The 19976-nt window shown below is 36.9% G+C and overlaps 1 protein-coding gene across 4 annotated transcripts in view; it reads right to left on the bottom strand.

Moving 5' to 3' along the window:
• Window positions 1–569: 569 nt before the first annotated feature.
• Msrb3 (methionine sulfoxide reductase B3) overlaps window positions 570–19976 on the bottom strand; it is a 165014-nt gene continuing 145607 nt past the window's right edge. For all 4 annotated transcript variants that reach the window (XM_046430722.1, XM_046430724.2, XM_046430723.2 and 1 more), the window contains 2 exons: window positions 11740–11837; window positions 570–3767 (listed from right to left, as the gene is read on the bottom strand). In XM_046430722.1, the coding sequence (XP_046286678.1) occupies window positions 3603–3767; window positions 11740–11837 (263 nt within the window). In that variant the 3' untranslated portion in view covers window positions 570–3602. The remainder of the gene's footprint in view (window positions 3768–11739; window positions 11838–19976) is intronic.

Below are 19976 nucleotides of genomic sequence, written 5' to 3'. Positions count from 1 at the left end.
ACAAAACAAAAGATGAAGCATTTCAACAACAAATGTTATGATACCAAAATCCATCTGTAGAGATGACTTTTAAAGGTGAAAATTAATCTGTGAACAGTGGGCAACTCTGCACATATTTCCTTAGAGACCAACCTTTGAGAATTGTGTAAAAGTTTCCTGTCAAATTTTTTAAGACACATAGGCACCAGCATGATATAATTCCTGCATTTCACCTATAGAGTTATCCTGATGGAACTTCCCAAAGTCTATATTTTAAGCACAAAAACATATACAACTGCTAAATATTTTACTGAGTAAGATGAAATCTGAGTAATTCTACAAATGTTTCCCTTTTCCCCAATCTTGCAGATTCTTGGAGGCCTTTCTCATGGCCTCAGATAAGGACAAGCAAACTTGACCCAATTGTCAGAGTCCCAGATTTCAAAATCTTCATCAGAGAAAAATCTCTCTCAATACAAATGACAAACCTGCCAATCTGGTAAGGAGGTAAACAGTCTACTGCATACCTCAGTGGACAATCCATGCATCTGTGCAGGAAATAAGCAGAATCTTTAGGAAACAGAGAAAAATATTTTTATAAAGAAATTTTATTACATATTTCTGTATACAACAAACATAGGAAAAGGGTTTTTTAATGAAAGTTTCATCTCATTTTTCAAAAGTTTTGAATTGTCTAGAGGAAATTTATTACAAAGGTATTTAAGTCAATAATAATATTTGACCTCCAAAACCAATGATAATCCCTTTCATTTTTCATATTTAAAGCAAGACATGTTAAACACAATTAACATGGAGAGATTTTCAAATTGTTATGTCATTTTATTAAGAACATAAAATACATCTAAGAAGTGAAAACTTTTGCCACATAGAAATGTTTTCTACTACAATAGATACTGTTGTTTTCTTCAGATTTGTTCAGCATGGCTGTATAGATGTATTTTCTGCACACGAACAAAACCCTTCATCTTCCAAAGGTGCAGCAAGAGCTGGAAGGCAGAGAGGGAAAGTCCCATGCACTTCCAATGCTAAATGGCATTCCTCCCACAGATCACATACACCTCACCATATTGACTCAGTTCATTGCACTCCATATCCTGCAAAAATAAATCTAGGGCTCGACAGCTGACATTATTGCTCACTGACATTTTGGTAATATATTTCCTTAACATAAGACAGAAATATACCGAAATTTGATACCACTTAAACCCAAAAGCAATTTGGAATTAAACCACATGCATACACCCTGCTCCCCCATGCCCCCCTTTGATGGATGTTGCATTTTTCTTCAAAGTTAGTGTTGGAAAATAACTGGTTTTCCTTGGGGGGGGTGGGGACTAAAGATTAGGAGAGACATATATTTTTATTCTTATATTTTTTTAAATTTTGTTTTTGAGGGAAATGCTATGCCCTACTATAAAAATGAAGAAACAATGACAATCAATTCTCTGGGGAGAGGGCAGTCCTCTCAAATTTCTTCCTCATCTAGGCCAAACTCTGTGGATCATATCCAGGCAACCCTGTGCGTAAGGCCACCACACACGACTAGAGTGGTTGAGAAGTTCTGTGTGCCTGTGAGAATGGATGGGAGGCCATGGGAAACCCATTTATTTCTTCAGCTACCCCTATATGGGATCCTTGTTGTTGAGAAATATTCAGCATCCCTCCATGAAGTTGCGAAAGATTCTAAGAAGGTCTGGATGCCAATGGCTGATCAGGTCTTAAATTTTACTCTTTGTTTCTAGAAGGGAGTGAAGCCTGTAAGTTCCAGCATGACCCCAGAGTATGAGGTGTAACATCTAAAGCTGAGGGAATAGCTGGAGAGTCAGACAACAATGGCCTCTTATCTGAGCATGTTAAGAGCATGACTCCTCTGGGATTGCATCCATGATGACACAGAGTCACCAGGATGACAGGGCCTTCCTCATATGCCTAAAGTCAGGTAGGTACACCAACATGATGATGCTCACATTTTGATTTGTCACAACTTTTCATTCTCATTTCTCACTGTATAATTGTCTAGTAACCCTCTTCTTCTTTTTCTCTTGATGCATGAAAGGAAGATGTCAGTCTTCATAAGCTATCAAATAGTTATAAAAATAATATTTTAAAAAATGACATTTCAGAATGAGCATCCAAAGTTATATACACAATATATATCAGTCAGTCACACATGATTCTTTCACACCTGGCTATGGCAACATCAGCTTGTACCTGTGAAAACCTTATTGTGCACAATGACACCAGATCACATGTTACAAAGCAGCTGAACAAAGTTTCTCAAAGTAAAACCAGCCATACTGCTATAAAGAAAAATGTCTGGCTCTTGGCCCAACCATTTCCATACTAATCGGCTAAGTCAACCTCGGCTTCTTTCTGTTTCAAATGCCTGGGCTTCAGTTTTTGAGGCAATTAGAACCAGATCAGTGTAACTTTATAATACTGATCTTAATTATATAGCAATATAGTAATTTTGCCCTGAGAGTGTCAATACATTTACAAATATTGTGAGTCCCAGTTTGTACATGAAGAAATAGGCACAGAAAGGCTAAATGGCTTGTCCCTTGTTGCACAGCAGGTTAGTTAGGTCAAGTGTGGAGCATGAGCCTGGTTCTTTCTACTTTAATGCCCAGCATCTTTCCAGGGGTAACCTAAAGCTGTGTACAAGGTTCCTGTTTGTTACTTGTAGTATCCTGCCAGCTTTTCTGCCAGTACTGATTTTTTTGAGGACTCAAGGCTTCATCCTTGGTCTTCTCTGGATCTCTCTCATTTTGCTGATCTGATGAAGTGTGTTGTCCCAGAATTTTGTTTTATGCAGGGGGATTAACCAAAATGCACTTCCAGCTGCAGTTGGTATTAAGTGTGGAGAAAAGTCTTATAAAAAGGCAATGGGCAGGTGTTCTTCTTTGTGAACTTTGGACAAAATGGGACTCAACATTTTACATTTTCTTGCATTCCAATGGTCTCAATGGAAAATAAAATAAAGGCCTAACCGCGAGGTAATGTTTACTTCTCTGCCACAACACTCAGAGTGCCCCCTCAGATCTGGCAACAATTTAACATAAGGAAAGACTTTAGACCTTCACACCCTTTTAGTGAGAAAAAAACGACCTTAGCTCAGACTTTCCACAAAGCTGGGAAGTCTCCTAGACATCCCTCATCCTTATCGTAGGTAGATCTGTAAAACGCCTTAAGACCATGTGTCTCAATGCCAGGCACATCCCAGCTCTGGTCCCTGCTCTGCTAGAACTTTGCTTTCACATCTGAAGACCAAAAACCTCTGCCTCTTAATCAAGAGTTAACAACGACAAAATTCAAAAGAAGTTAGGTACTCAAAGAAAAGAATGCCAAAGGCTACTTAAGTGACTTGTGAAGAAGTTTCACAAAGCTATCTCCATTTTCAAAAGCTATAAACAGTCCTGGATCTAGTCAATAGCAAAATACATGGATGGAAAGGGCCTCTGTTTAAGCAAAAGAAGAAAAATACCAATAGCACAAAACTGCCCTTAGAGTTTTTGAAAAAATATATCTATTAAGATAAACAATTTTGATTTTTTAATAAGCTGTGCATTAAGTACACTTTGTTTCCATCACTCTCCATTTCTCTACAGCTCCGCTTTGTCTGCCTGGGCTGAGCTGCTGACCTCGCTGCCTCCTTCCGCGCCACTGCTGTCCGCAGGTGTGAAAGACAAGGAAGCTGAATTTATGCAGTATCTTTTGCCGGTTGGACGAGGTCCATCATCAAAAATGTGCCCAAGATGAGCCCCACACTGAAAGAGAAGAACAACATGTAAGGGAGAGTACGCACAAAGCAGGCTTTCACAGCGAGCAGCTTAAATGGATGGCCAGCCCGTGCAGAGATGATGGAAAGCATCCTGGACGATTTCTAGTCTGCCTGTCAATCACAAAAAAGATGGTTTCTGGCAGGCTTTGCCCCACATGCTGAGAATAAAAAACACTAGAATTGTGCATATCAGAAATCATTTAGGAGCCACTGTATTTTTTTGATCTGCTAAGTCTCTCAGCCAGCTGAAAAACGACTGCAGTAATTTTATGAATTGTATTGACCTTTGATCTCCTCTTTGTAAGAAACATGGCAGAATAAAATCTCTCCCCCCTGGCACTACTCTTTGCTTTGGGTGGGTGGTTTTAGATATGCAGAAGTCCACTGTAAAAGACACTGTTTAACTGACCATGACGGAGGTGATGTTTGCTTTCATGGGCAGTAAAACTTAACATCAGACAAGCATTGGATGTTCTTGGAACCCAGAGGAGCAATGGCAAGGCTCAACAGATTTATGTCACGGTCACCAGGGCTGCAAGTGTAGCAAATGGAAATGTCTTGAGCTCACGCAATTATTTTTTCCTGGCTCCCATTAGTGCAGCATCATGCTGGCTTCTTTACCTCCTGAACTACAGTGTGGAGTTTTTGCTAAAGGAAGATACTCTTTAGCTAAAATCAATACCACTGATTATTCAAAAAGTTGGGGAAGGAGAAAATGCCTGGAGTTCAGACAGACAGAAGGACGGATGGTTGCTTAGGATAGTGTTTAAAAGAAATCCAGCTCAGAAAGTTTTTCAAAAAAGGCTGGCTATCTGACTAAAGCCCAGCACTGACCGCCTCAACATTGAGGATGGCTCCAGGAGACAAGAGCATGCCACTTCTCCCACCCTTTCTCAGCAGGGCCAGGAGAAGATGGAGATATTAGTGTACCACACTCAATGGGTCCCGAAAACACATCATCTGTCATGGAACAAAAACACCCAAGCTAGGGTAAATGACTTCCATTCCTTCATTTAACAGACATTATGTGGTGTCTACTACCTGCCAGGCTCTGTCCTAGATTCTGGAGGTGTGGGCAATAATCCCTGGCCTCAAGAGCTTACATTCCAGTGAGAAAGACAGATAATATTCAAGAAAATTATGAACTAAATGTGTAGTATGTAGAAATCAATGCTAAGGAGGGAAGGAAAATAAAAACAGACCGTGATATGAAGACGATGAAGCATCAAAGTCCAGAGCAGGTCTCCCTGGGAATAAGAACCTGAAAGTAGCAGATATTCTATGGGAGAGCACTTTGAGGAGAGGGTAGAGTCATGATTTAGATAAGAACATGACAGAAAAGGCCTATACATGATTTATTAATTCTTCTCACTGGGCTGATTCAATGTATAAAAATCTTATAAATTGCAAGGAAAGATATGAATTGACAAGGGACTGGGGCTGAGATACTAAATGGAGATGATGAGAGAGAAATGAGGCAGGATGCTCATTACATTGGAAAGAACTAGAACCTCAGTCTCCCTACTTAAAGAGCTAAACTCAATCTCAAGGGATCCTGAGTTATTAATAAATAGCACTAACAGTAACTTTGACTATATAGCATTTCCATGTTAAAAGTGCATTCTTATTTTTCTTCCAATATACTGTGTCAGCTTATTAAAGAACTAAAAATGAACCCTGAACTGATTTGATCTATTGCCTGGAAAATATGAAACAGGCCTAAAAAACAAATCTTGCATTATTTTACCACATTCAATGCAGGTTTAGGTAATATCAAAGCTGACAGCTCAGATTGCTTTTCCTTTCTATAAACAATTGAGGCCAAATTTTCAGGCATCAGCTGCTAAGATGCACTAGTAAGAATATATCTGCTTGCCCAATGGTCACAGGAATACGCATACATTTGCCTGCCAAAAGAGCCGGAGTGCAGGCCAATAGGAATTGGTGCTCTTGGTGACCAGGGTATGAATACAATTACTGATCTCTCAGACAGCTTTGGCATTTGATCATCTGGCATCTAAAAGGTGACATTCTTGCATAAAAGTCTTAGATGGGAGGGTGGGGGTGTGCATGTGTTTAAAGAAAGACTGCAGCTATCTGGGAAAAATATATGGCCTTCCTTTCTTAATCATCCTTTGAGCATATTAAGAAAACAGTTCTATTTAAATTACTCCAAAAATAAAGTATAGCAAGGATATTCTTGAAGCCATTTAGAAATAAGTCTTCATTTCCCAAATCGTTTTTAAAAAATCCAAACTACAGTAATTTAATCTGTAGCTTCATTTGTTAATCTGGAACCAGTCTTCTGTTAAACAGAAAGGAAAACGCTGCCTTTAGATTTGTCCCTAAAACAGGCGGAAAAAAAAAAAGTGGGGAAAAGAAATTATAGTTTGAAAAGTCAACAAAAATCACTTGCAAACAAGTACATGGGTTGGGGATATGGTAGGGAAATTCTCAGGAAAGGTGTGATGACAGCTAATGGCTTCATGATATTTGTCACAAGATGTTCTGAAAGATTCACACCAGGCTTACGTTACCAAGGGTGGAGCAACATTTTAAAGCGTAGACAGGTGTCATTTATATCTATGCAATCACATACCTGCCCACCTGTTGCCTGCAAAGTGGCAAGGCCTTTTGAAAGAAGACTAACCACACATTGCCCTTTATGTCTCCCATGAAAGACCAGGTTTCTTAGAAAAATGTGCAAGCCCTGCAGGCTCCTCCCTGAGGGCAATGCACATGGAGCCCATTCTTTCCAGCTCCCAGGCCTGGCGCAGGCTGGGATGATGAATGGAAGTTGTCAGTGATGCATTGTTTCTTTAGCCTCCTGCAAGCTCTGCCTCCCAGCTCTAGCCAATTGGCAATGTGTTGGGATCTCTCAGCACACCTGGTTGTAACTGAAACAAACTGGTTCCCCGATGAAGAAATCTCTGAAACATGCTGTTAAAGATTTACTTCAGGATGGGATCTTTGGTGTGTTTTGAAAGTTGTTTTTAATGGTTATGTAGTTCTTTATTTTACAGGTAAATATAAACCACACCTGAATATTCTAGACCTCACTCTGAAGAAGGTTCACTGTTTAAAGAAAAAATTTAATTCCCAGAGAAATCCTTATCATCTAAGCCTCCCACTCAGAAGAGTTGACAAGAACCTGTACAGAACCATGGAAAGGACCTCCTAAAAAAAAAAAATGATTGAGCATCAAATTTAACATAATTATCTAAATTCTGACTGTAATTTTCAGTTGTGTGCATGAGAAACACAAATAGTGTATTCAGCAGCTACATATTTCTGCACTGATGTATTTCCCACTGTCCTAGAGGGCTTTCTCTTAACTGTTCCTAGGATGCTCGGGCTTTATTATTGTCATTTTCTCTTAAGTGTTTGATCTACAGCATGAAACATTTTCAAAGCAGGGCTTTTACACTTGGGCACATGGGGCAGAAATGGAAAGAGAAAACAGTTTTAAGAAGAAAAGCAATTTACTTTGCCAGTAGTATTCTGTTTTCTCCCACTGTTATTGAAGACACTTGTGTGTAAGTATGGGCCCTTTTCCTCTGTGCTCTTGATATTAATCTTTTGCCAAGGAAATGATTGTGAAGTCACCAGTTTGGCATTATGATTTTACTGAAAGATCAGAAAAAGAGAGATGGACTGTTGAGTCTAAAACCCAAGGGTAATACATGGGTATCTCTAATCATCAGCAATATATGATTTGTCATCTGCAGAAGATTAATAAGGTTTGGAGTTTTACCAAAAACTGCTTAACTTCTGAAAAATACTTTGTATTGGTAGATATCTACCTTTCTATTGACTTGGCTGACCTAGGACAAATTAAAAATGACCTAAAACAAACATAAGAGACTTAATCATAGACTCAAGCAGTAGTAGGAACTGTCACAGACTCCAACTTGGGCAAACACAAGGATCCTGTGGTTTCCTCAAAGATTATTACAAAAAGTTAAGTGATTTATTACTCTCCCATTTGCTCCAGATGTAGAATTTTGATATGAAGAAGGAAAAATTCCCCAAGTATTTCCAGGAGGGACTTACTTTGCCAAATACACTTTGACCATGTGAATCTTGCCTCTTTGTGCTGAATTTAATCTTCTGACCAAGTGTTGCTTAATAGGCTGAAGTTGGAAGATTAGGAAGAAGCTGTCAACCGATTATTCACAATAGTCAGTGAAACTGGAATAAAAGCAACCTAACTTATCACAAACTGAAATATAAATAAAATTAAGGAAGATTATTCATAATTGAAATCATGAGGAAATGACTGGCCAGGGAGAAGACACACATGCCCACCAGAGTAGGCAAACTGAAGATAAAGACCCTCTTTAGAAGAAAGAATTGGGATGCAATTCCTCAATTCAGGAGCAAACAGGAAACAAATAGGGCTACAACAAAATGCAACAGGGCAGCCTATTCCTCCATAAGTAACAATCATGAAAGCAGGAGGAATCCTACCACTGCCCATTTTCTGTTAACCCAAACAGCATGCCAGGTTTCTTATACAACACTCTGTAAAAAGGACCTAATTGCAAAATTTCTTGGAGAAGTGGCATAAGGACCGAACCAATCTTAATGCTCTCAGTAAGAACTTCATTAAAATATTATTACCTAAGAAGTCACTGAACATATGGAAAAACTACAATGTACTATAAATGTGGTAGGCTACAGGCTCCCAACTTGTCTATAAGTCCTACCCAAATATGAGGCCTAATTAATTGCATTCATGATATGATTATACCACAATTTAAAAAATAATAAGAGTATTAGTACTAAAACAAGAATTAGGAACCCACAGACCATATTGCAGGCAGGCAGGTTAAATCTACTGGTTCCATTCAATGGAAATAGCTTATTTGTGTTGGCAGTAAAAGAGTCTTTATATTCAGATATTCCACCTTTACCCCAAAGGAAGAAGTATTCCACATAACATGCTCAACTGAGAATGTCTGTAAGATACTAAAAGCATCTAACAAACTCTTCACAACACAAACTACATTAATGCAATTCACCCCAGAGAAGAGAAAACAAGAATTTTGGAAAAGGAAAAAGCAAACCAGGAGAAACTTCCCACACTATCTCACCAGCAAAAACAAAAACTACCCTTCTCCACAAAAAAAGGAGGAAGATGTGATAAGAAGAGACAATTTAAACTGGGGGAAAAAAGGTCAAAAAAAGATTAGCCAGTAAATGAAAAATAATGTTAAGAATGAGAAAGTAGGAAGCAAAACACAAATGGTTGCTCTAGCATGGGAACTATTACATCAGTTATAGTTATTACATATTACATATTACAAATATTACATCAGTTTTTTTTAAGTCAAGGTAAAAGGGATTTATGAGAAAAAGGAAAAGAAAAAACAATAAAAGGAAAATAAATGTGTTTGAAACACACAAATTAGATGACAAAGAAATTAAAGTAGAATCTCCAGCATGCTTCAACTTAGTGTGCTGAATTGTTAGGGGCAGACATCCTGGGCTCTGCTTACACAGAAAGAGCCAGCAAGCCTATGGGTCTGTAGTGCTGGAACCCAATAATCTCCTACAGGAGCTCACTGCAAAGCATGTACTTTCATACATGCCTTAGTGGAATACGTTTCTCTCTCTCTTTTTAAATTTAGAACTTTTATTTAAGAAAGAGTTTAACACTTTCTAAATATGAAAAGTGAAGATGGTAGATAAAAAGCCATAAGGGAACAGGTCAATATTAGGTCTTCACACAACCCTTAGGAAAGAACCCAAAGACTTAGTCTTTGTGCAGAGGGCCAGAATATCTCTTATGAATGTCACCTAATCTTGGCATTGCCTGTGGGTTTTATTCCTTTTTGGTCACTGTAAGACACATTCAAGAATGATCTTTTCTTAATTACTGTTGATTGATATCTGGAGCTGTCATAGGGAAAAGAGGAAGTTTATTTCAACTGAATTCTAAGAATTCAGAAATATGAAAGTAGAGCCTTAAGGAAAGTGAATAACGTATACCTCACCTCACTTTTTCTGTGCTTTTTAATCTTGTTTTCATAGGACTCATTGTTTGAAAATGGGTTGTGAGTGAAAAGGAAAGACACAGTCATAGAGCAGCTTAAAAGAAACAACTATTAGCTTTAAAAAAGGTTTACTAAGTACTGTGTATTTAAATTACAAATTCCTGTGTACCAGCCTGTCTATACTTTCCTTTTGTCAAAAATTCTAGATTCTTGGGTAGTCTTAATTTTTTGGTGACATTTATAAAAATCATCAATTATAATTAAATTGATTTCAAAACTGAATTGCATTAAAACAACTACAGGAAAATAATGGGATTTTTCATTTAATTTATTATTATTATTATTATTTGTGTATGTGTGTGTGTGTGTGTATGTGTGTGTTGCTGGGTATCAAACCCAGGGCCTTGTGAACACTAGTCAAGTACTCTACCACTGAGCTTCATCCTCAACTCTAATACGGCTCTTTCCAGTAACATTACCCTCATTCCATTGTCTCTCATATAAAGCTTTGGATTCAGACTGTCTTGCACAGAAGTTTCACTTCTGCTACTTAAATCTGCGTAAGTTTACAAAAGTTCAGTTGCCCTCTTTGTGACTCAGTTTCATCTACTATGTAATAAGGGAGAATAGCAGGACCTAACTCATTAGGTTATTGAGAGTATTACATGGGGGAGGTTTTTAAATGCAGTGGTGCAGGCTATACCTAGCCCAATTAAATCAGAGTGGCTGGGGATGAAGCCTGCATCAGAAAGTCCCACTACCATGTTCAGAGACTCATTTCTGAGATATGAGGGTATAAAGAAAATGTGATACATAATCTATCTTTCAAGGGAGAGAGTGAACCCCATATCTATAAGACAGTAAAATTGTCAGCATTATTTTTTATTTACAAAATTGAAAACAGAATTTCATCATGTGGTCAGGTTCAAACCAATCTCCCTCCCTAATTGGTAAATATGCCACCTACTCCCTAAAAATCTTGTGCTTGATAAAGGGGGTTTAAAAAATGGATAAAGGATAAGTAGACGAATCCTGAGGGAGGTCCTTGTCACAATCACTTTGCTATTGCAGCCTCCTGATTGTACCCCCTTTACCCCTGAACTGTTTATAGACATTTCCCAACAAATCCCTTTGTAGTATCAATGAATGTCCATGCCACAATCGGACTGTATATTTTATTATTTAAAACAGATTAGAAGAGAAGGCCTGCCTATCATAGGATATGCAGTTACTCTTATTCTGTATACATGGAAGTTCTAGCTATATTTCTGGGTTTAGGCACAAAATACCAACAAGTTTAGGTCTCTGAACAAATTAACTACTCTTGCTTCCTTCTCAAAACATGCTCATTTTCTCCCTTAGAGCCAGCATTAATTTGGCTAGAAAGGAATGGACAGTATTGATGAGAACCTCCTTGGAAATGAGGATGTCAACGTACTAGGAGAGGCATGCTACTCTGTCCTCAACTAGCCTACCACTGAACTTCCACTTCTACAGCTTCTCTGCAATTTCCCTCCTAATACCCATTCAAGAAAAGCCATTTCTGGGGTCTTCATTGACTGTGTTTGGATCACAGACATTAAAGGCACTACGAATGAATGATGAACTTGAGAGAGAAGATTATCAAAACACCAAGTTCTACCAGGCCACAAAATGAAATTTTCATATACCTACCTAGAGAATAGCCCATTCCCCCCTACATTGAGTAAAATGAAGGGATTTTTGTCTTGCCAATGATTTTGTTTAATAGTGTTGAAGCTAAAGATCAATATTTCATCAGACTTGCAAAACACCTGAAGACTGACTGAGGTATCATTCAAAATTTAAAAAGACTTCATTGTGCTTGTCTGTTCCACTAGTGAATAGTTGGTTGACATTGGTTGCTGTATTCAGTACAAGCAAAAGTCTTAGCAATGTCAAGTGAGTGGCCTATTGGGTTGTCAGGTGGGGTTAACTAACCTGAGAGCAGCTTGTTTCCACCCTGTGCATGCCGTAGGAAAAGTCATCTGTGAACGTGATGGCCTCAGAACTGATCACGTCATGGAAGGAAGGCCAACCTGGGTGGAGCAGGCATAAGAAACAGAAACAGAGAAGAGAGAGATACATTTGTGGATTAGAATGCAATTTTAAATAAGTACTAAGCAAATAATGTCAATACTTAGAATATGACTTATGCTTAACTTTTTCAACTTGAAAAAAAAAGTCAAAAGCTGAAGTATATTTTGCAAGACACAATTATTTTTTAAGACTAACCCTTTTCTCACATCCAACTTATAGTTGCATTGGGGTTTGATGTCTCATGAGACATTATTAGGCCATCCAATAGTTTTCCCAAATTTTGAAAGTTCTTTGTCCCCATTCTTTCTTTTGTCTCGAGAGTCACTGGCATGACCCAGAAGCACTATTTATCTTCCATTATAACACTGTGCAAAATATAATCAGTTAATCGGTCTGGCTTTTTTTAGTTCTTTTTTTTGGATGATCAAAGTATAAAAAGATGAATAACCATTCGGATCAAATTTCCCAGGACAAGGTGTATCTGGAGCATGACTTATGTTCTTTGGGAACAGGCTTGCTCACTTTATAGGAGAAATTCATAGAGCAACAGAATGCAAACTTCAACAATATCATTTCCAGTTTCAAAAAAATAAAAAACAAATTAGCTCATGCCAAGTTTTTATAAGAAACTGGCCCAAGCTCCCCATCCCCCACTATACAAGAGTATAGTCCTCACAGTTGGGGCTAGATAGAACAAAACAAATTTAAACACTCTCCAACTCCTTGATTATAGCTCAAAGTTGCTACAAAAAACCAGGAAAAACCTTCTAGACTCTTTAACATTTCAAAAATTAGTTACGCTAAGTGTCAGTATCATTTTTAAAAAAGTTATTTCTGCCTATTTCCTAAATAAACTCTAAGCTATAGAATTTGGTTTACAAAGGTTGTTTTGATATATTTGGGTATCTTTGTTCAATGACAGAAGTGTCAATTGCTCATGAAGAGAAGTGTTAGTGGTGATATTTGGGACACTGGAAATTAAAGCCATTTATCTATTAACTCTCCCAATTCACAGTGTCCTTTTGCACTGTGTTCTTTCTTTTTTAACCTTCCATGGCCTAAATCATTTTATTTTTGGGGGGGGGGCACAATTGATTCAGTAGTAAACAGAGAAAAGAGTATGAAACTTGTTTTAAATTTACCATAAAGTTATCTTTGTGCACGTGTGTGTGCATGCGTGTACACACACATACATTTTCCCCTATTTTTGAATTCAAAATAGGTGCATTCAAAATAGACACACACACACACACACACACACACACATATGTATATGTGTATACATATACATATAAAGTAGCCTTATTAATTTACTCTTCTGAGAGCAGAAGAATAAGTTACTTATCTAAGCTATACAGGCATTAAGCAGCAGAGCCAAAACTAGAATCTGAGCATTTTGGCTTTCATACTGTCTTTAGATTCCACTTTCTTCCTTAATAAAAGCCTGAGAGGTCTTCAGTTTAAGCACTCTAGCAGCTAGGAGGCTGAAGGCTGTAAGAAATCTTTACCCTCCTGTCTGGATTAGTTGATTGTTTCAATTCTGAGACACTAAAGCAGATAATGAATGCACCCCAAAACAATACCTATTCTCTCACTTTCTAATGGCTAAACTACTCAAAGGGAAAGTCCAAGAGTACTGATGTAAATAATGCAATCTACTTTGAGACATACATAATTTTTTATTCATTTACCTAAAATAACCACAAAGACTTAGAAACTTACCATTCAGCAGTAGCATTGAGAAAACCGTCAATTGTATCTAGAGTTTCCTAATTCTACTTCTCTCCTAATAATTTTGAATACTTGTCCACTAAAGATTTGGAAGGGAAGAGACTTCTTTCAAATGAGCTATGTATTTTGTCTACCTGAATTAAATATTTACAAATTTGTTCCAGGAAACTGTATTAAAAAATAGAACGGGGTGAAATAGAGTAGAAGTTCTCAAAAGACCTCAGTGTTCCTGGGGAACTACTAATACTTGAATGTTTTTTTGTTTTTTGTTTTTTTTGGTTGTTGTTGTTTAACATGGAATTATTTCATTGAAAGAGGAATTAAAAATAATGAAAACAAAAATCAATAAAGACATTTCAAAACTCCTCCAATTCACAGTGTCCTTTTGCACTGTGGAAGAAATGCAGCTCTCATATGCAATATTCGATTTGTCACCCAAATCTTGATCACTGGAGACTGACAGGAGAAACCATGTTGAAGACTATAATCCCCAGTGATGGAACATATTTTTGGGGGAAAAAATCAGAGCTAACTTCACCAGTAAGGTTAACAAAGGAGACTGGCGAGTTGCTTTGCTAAGTCCCTCAGAAAAAGCCAAAGTCTGTGGAAACAGAATCCATCAGAAAGGTAAGTCCTTAATGACAATCAAGCTAAGAAGGACCTTCGTCCAAGAATAAATTGTCTTATGGCAGAGAAGCCACAGTGATGACAGCACTTTGAAAGCGGAATTCCCTCATCATGTGAAAGTATTTAAAGGAGGAACTCTTCACTGCTGTAAAAATCCTCAAAGGAAACCCTGCCCCCACTGCTAATAATAAGGAAAGTGCTTCAAAGGGTGATAGGCAAAGACTGAAGCAATCTGCCTCTTGTTGAGAAAATTATCTTGAGCAAAAGGGTGGGGGGAGGGGAGTGTTTATGTCAGTTTTGACATTAAAGAAAGATCATCCATCCTCCTTTCTTTAGGCTTTTCCTTTTGGTCTTCTCATCTAACAAAACATTATTTGTTTTGGATGCATTCCATGCACTTTTTAAAAGGAAAGTCATGTGAAAACCTGTAAAAACAGAGTGCACTCCCTCCACCCCCAATACATCCCTTTGTTTCCATTTGGTGAGTTTGGATTTGGGCCTATAATCATTTCATTTCAAAGAATATAAACTGTGCTTTTATATATTAGCCTACTAGTATCAAGAATATCTTCTTTTCAATAAATACATTCTCCCCTCAAGGAATTGCCATCTCCAGATAGCAAATAAATACAGCTACTGCAACTGAAGCAGGCCTGTTCTTCAGTTTTATTCAGCCACTGGGCCACATGCATCTGCAGTTATAACTTAATATTTCTTGTATAATGTGAAGCAAATCCAGAACATGCCCATTTACATCTCTACTGTAAGAATAAGTGATACAGAATATTAGTAGTGGCTCCTTGGTGTTGCTATCACCTAAATCACAATAGATTTTCTCTACATTGCAGTTAAAAAAAAATCATTCTGCTCCTTCCCCATAATGTAGCTTGATGTAGCTGCTCTGGGTTTACTTGAACCCATAGTTGAACAATGACATGACTTTTTACAAGTAGTGTTCTGTTGACACATCTTAAATGCTTCACTCCAACAGCTTCCTAGGAAAAACCTCTCAGCTTCCTATCGCTACCTACTCCTCCTTCATTCAAAATATTTTAAACAAGTTGTTAAAATTAGCAACAGTTTACAAAAAATTTGAAGCCAATACCCACTGTACCATGTCTAGGAAGTGTGGCCCTCACTCCTCTATTCTTAACAAAGATTGCTATGCAGCTTCTACATCCCCTACATCTTTCCCCTCCCCCTAAATAAAAATTAGGAACTTCAGTAAGTTGGCTATATATCCAATCAATAGAACATAGCAAAAACTACCCATGAACAAAAGTTTATTGAATTGAAAGGTAATTACAAATATTTTCTTATCTTCAAATGTAAACTAAGTTTGAGCACAATGAATGCCAGTTGAGCTTGGGTGATGGTTTAATATTGATGACTTGGCCGGGCATAGTAGTTCATTCCTATAGTTCCAGTGATAACAAGGCTGAAGTAGGATCACAAGATTCTGAGGCTACCCTGGACAAGTTAATGAGACCCTGTCTTAAAATTTTAAAAAATAAATAAAAAGGATATAGTTCACTGGTAGAGAACCCATGGGTTCAACCACTAGTATAGCAATAAATAAATATTGCTGATTTATATTGGAGCACAGCTTTGTGAAGATAAGTTGGAGATGTAGATCCACATTTTTAGCGTGTGCTAATTGTCACACCTCCATAATTCTAGGGCTATATTTCAAATTTTTCAGCTTTTGGTTTTCCTGTAGCCAGAGTATTTACCTCACTGACCACAATTTACCTTATTAGCCATCTCAAGACAAATGATGAAACTCCCTATGAAGGTCCCCTGCTGACAAGAATTGTTTGAAGCTTAGACCCCTGATTCTTGCCAAATTATTCATTTGGACTTACATTTCAAGTATAACTTTTATCTCACTTTAATGATTCTCTACTCCCCTTCAAAGACCCATTTGGTTGCAATCTAGTCTTCCAAAAGTTTAAGTAGTAATCAACCAAATATATGCATGTAGTAGAAAATCAAACAGTGCAAGATGGCTCATGATGAGATTTTTCCCTTTCAATCCCTCACCCACCCACAGGCAACTGATTAATAGGTTTTCTGTTTAGTTCTAAAACAATGCTGCTACCTCTTAATTCATTCATTTTAATCCTGTGCTGTCCAACACAGTAGTTACTAGGCACATGTCATGATTTAAGTTTAAATTAATTAAAATTACATAAAATTACAGTTCCTCAGTCACATGAGCCACATTTCAAGTTCCCAACAGTCCTTTGTAGCTAACACCTGCACAGATAGTCACAAAACATTTCCACCATGATTTCCCCAGATTAGGGCACTTCTACCATTAAACAATGCTGTTAGACATTTGAATTAATTTTTCTAATGAAAGATGGAGATTTAGTATTCATGTCTACACTTAATCTCCTGCATCCCCTTTCCAATATTTGATACTTATATGATTTTTAATTTTTTTAAAACATCACTTGGTAACATCTACCTCGTAAACTGGAATTTAAGTTCAACAAAAGCCGGAAATGTGCTTGTTCATCACGATATTGCCAACCACCTAAAATAGTGCCTGCTACATAAAAGGTGTTCAAGAAACTATCTGACAAATGAACACACGAACACATGAATATCCTGTAGCACAACATAATATTCCCTGACACCCCACTCTGTAAAACAGCCTTAGCGCTTTCATGTTCCCTCCAATGGATTCTTGGCCTCCCATCCAGCAACCAAGCATGACTAAGTCTTCTTTGCTTTTCTATAGATTCTAAGAGATGAAAACTAATATACAGCATTTGTATTATTATGCTATATATCTGCTGCTAACTGAAGAGCTAAAGGGTATTAGCATTGTTTTTCATTCTCCACGGTCCAAATGTCATGATCCTAAGTTGCCTAAAGTCAAAAAGATTTTTCCTTTTTTCCATTACATTATTGTTAAAAGATATATCACATTTCTTTTCATTTTTTGTTTGGATCATGACTTTATTATTCAGTTGTGTAAAATCTTTGTAATTCACAATTTTACTTTTTGAAATTTTAATTATAGATATTTCAAGTATATGCAAAAAATACACAGCATGATTTAACCTATTAACTGCCCAGATGTAACAGGGAATAACATTATTTCCTATATTTGCTTCTGATTTTTTTCTCTTTCTCTTACAAAGAAAAATGTTATGATTACAGCTAGATCTGACTCCAGCCTTCTCTCTACTCCTCTACCTCTTGAAGAACCAAAAGTAATTGTTTTATGTACCATTCCTACATTTGTTTTTATTTTTATATTTATTTGATTTGTTTTCAACATATGTCTATATCCATATGTAACATGTTAAATGTTTAACAAAATTATATAAATGACATTGCAATATTTTGAAAACTGATTTTTTTCACATTATTCTTGTTCTTTGATTGCTTTTAAAAAACACCATCATTTTATTTTATAAGTGAAATGTCTTTTCAAATACCTCTGAGAATATGAATTAGAGGGTTGGTTTTTAATTTTCCACTATTCTCTAAAATATCTCTGCTTCCTCTAGGGCAATGTTCTCCTTATCTTTTTTTTTTTTTGGTTGTTTGTTTGTTTTAATTTATTTCCCCCAGGGTGTAGTGTTCTTCTCTGGTGATCCCTGATCAACTCTACCTCCTGTTATAGGATGGAAGCCTGGGTCAGATATCTTAGAGTCTGATGTAGGTTCCTTTGCTATTAGTTGTAATTATCAGTTTGTTTCCTTAGCAGGTCTTATCTCTAAACAGAAAAGCTGCCTGGAGCTCTGGGAACATTGTCATTATTTGCTAACTAAGCAAGATTTATTCTGGGGTTCCCTTACAACCTGAAAGGCGAATAGTTTACTAGGTGGTACCAACACCTCAATAAGAGCTCCAATTCTCTCAGATACACTGTTTAATAAGTCTTTTTAAAAGTATCTATCTTCCAGGATTTTTTTTCTCATGGAAACTGATAAGCTATCATTGTAAATGTGAAGGTGAGGAAGATGTAAAACTGGTCTACCTATTCTTCAGACTTTTGAGTAAGCACCTTGTCAGCACTCCATTTTGCTGTTGCTAATTCTAAGCTCTGAGCTTTGTAACCCTGCTAGGCATCTCTATAACAACTTTCCTACACACTTGGGGATGCAACTTTCTTTAATTAGTCATATCCATTTCCACCACCCACCCCACTGGAAAATGTTTTTAAACTTCTTTTCTGCTCAACATGGCCCACCCACTCCAGTTTTTTTTTTTTTTTTTTGCACTGTGTTTCTTCTTCTTTTACTCTTTCTCTTCCTCTTCTTCTTCTGACTCTCATTTTAAAGGAGTCTCTTGAGAGAGAGGAGAATAAACATGCATGCTGTCTATATCATCTTAAGAAGCTGAAATTAAAAAAAAAAATAAACTACTGATTTTTAGGCATCATAACTTTTTTGTAAACACAATTGAATTCTTTTTATCTTATTGATTAAAAATAGTAAAACTAATGTAAGCTTTAGAAGCTTTAACAGGCTCAGGTTTAACCCTGTGGTTAAAAACTGACTGTGGGCTAAGTGTCTGAGACTAACCTTTCATGAGCTTGGCAATGCCATCTGAGCTTGGAACCAGCAGGGCAGAGAGCCTTCCCACTGACTAGCTCAGTAAAAGAAATATCTTAAACTGTTTTTCAAGTTTATATTTTATTGTTTAATATTATTTGAGAATTTACTACATTATACCTTCCTGCCATTGCAAACATAGGGACAAATATCTCCCTGTATGTTCATGACATGATTTTATTACTGCAAATAAGCAAGAGTCTCAAGGGGCATATTACTCTAGTCAGGACAAAGGGATTGACAGCAGTTATGAAAAAAAAAATCAATGACTTTGGCAAACTTTCTTCCATGCTTCATTCAGCTTTATTAAGTGATAAACAAAAACTATATTTAAAATACTTACCTTGGAAAGCACAGAGGTTAAAACATAAATGAAATTAGCATAAATCTACAGATAGATTCTAAAACTTTATGAAGATAAGAATACTAATAAAATTTAAATGCAATGTACTGTGAAGAAGGCTTAATTTATTCTGGTTACCAGTTACCATGGTTTTCATTTTGTTGTTAAGTAACCCAGGAGTTCTAAATGAGGTGACATTGCTGCTGGTGGCATTTTGGATGACAGGATATTTGGGAGTCCAATGGAAGGCTTTTAAACAGACTACTCTCATGATCATATTTGAGTTTTATGAAGATGCTAGAAGTATGCTGGAAGGTGAGGGATAAGAAGGAGCATGAAAACAAAAATATAGTTGGAAGATTATACACTGGAACAGAACTGATGGTGCTCAAGTAAAGACATTTACAATGGACAGTAGAACACGGGAGAGGCTACAGAGAGATTAAGAGCCAAATTCACTGATTTTTGTGACTGCAGTATATATGGGACCCTGCAGGAGGACAGTTCATGCCAGTGAACTATGCACTTCAAAATTATTAATAGGTAAATTTTAGGTTTCCAGGCCCTATGACTAGCTGGATCATGCTGGACATACATTTTTGCATGTAAAATCATAAAAGCAGTTTCTTGGGTAACTCTGTAGGAGGCAGAGGGCTGGTGAGAACTATCCTTGGAGATATAGTGTGAAAGTCATCAGAACATAAAGGACAGCACGGTAATGTATAAGGACAGGTAGGCAGGAATATAGGGAAGAGGTGAACAGGCAAGTACTTAAAAGTTGGTCAGAGGAAGAGTCAATAAAAATAAATAAATAAATAAATAAATAAATAAATAAATAAATAACAAAGCGTTTCAAGAAA

Source organism: Marmota monax, unplaced genomic scaffold, assembly GCF_021218885.2.
Source record: "Marmota monax isolate L192 unplaced genomic scaffold, Marmota_monax_Labrador192_F-V1.1 WCK01_AAM20220418_F8-fsc00056, whole genome shotgun sequence".
Taxonomy (NCBI): domain Eukaryota; kingdom Metazoa; phylum Chordata; class Mammalia; order Rodentia; family Sciuridae; genus Marmota; species Marmota monax.
The sequence above is the reverse complement of the archived record's forward strand: the minus strand, read 5'-3'. Positions and strand labels throughout refer to the sequence as shown.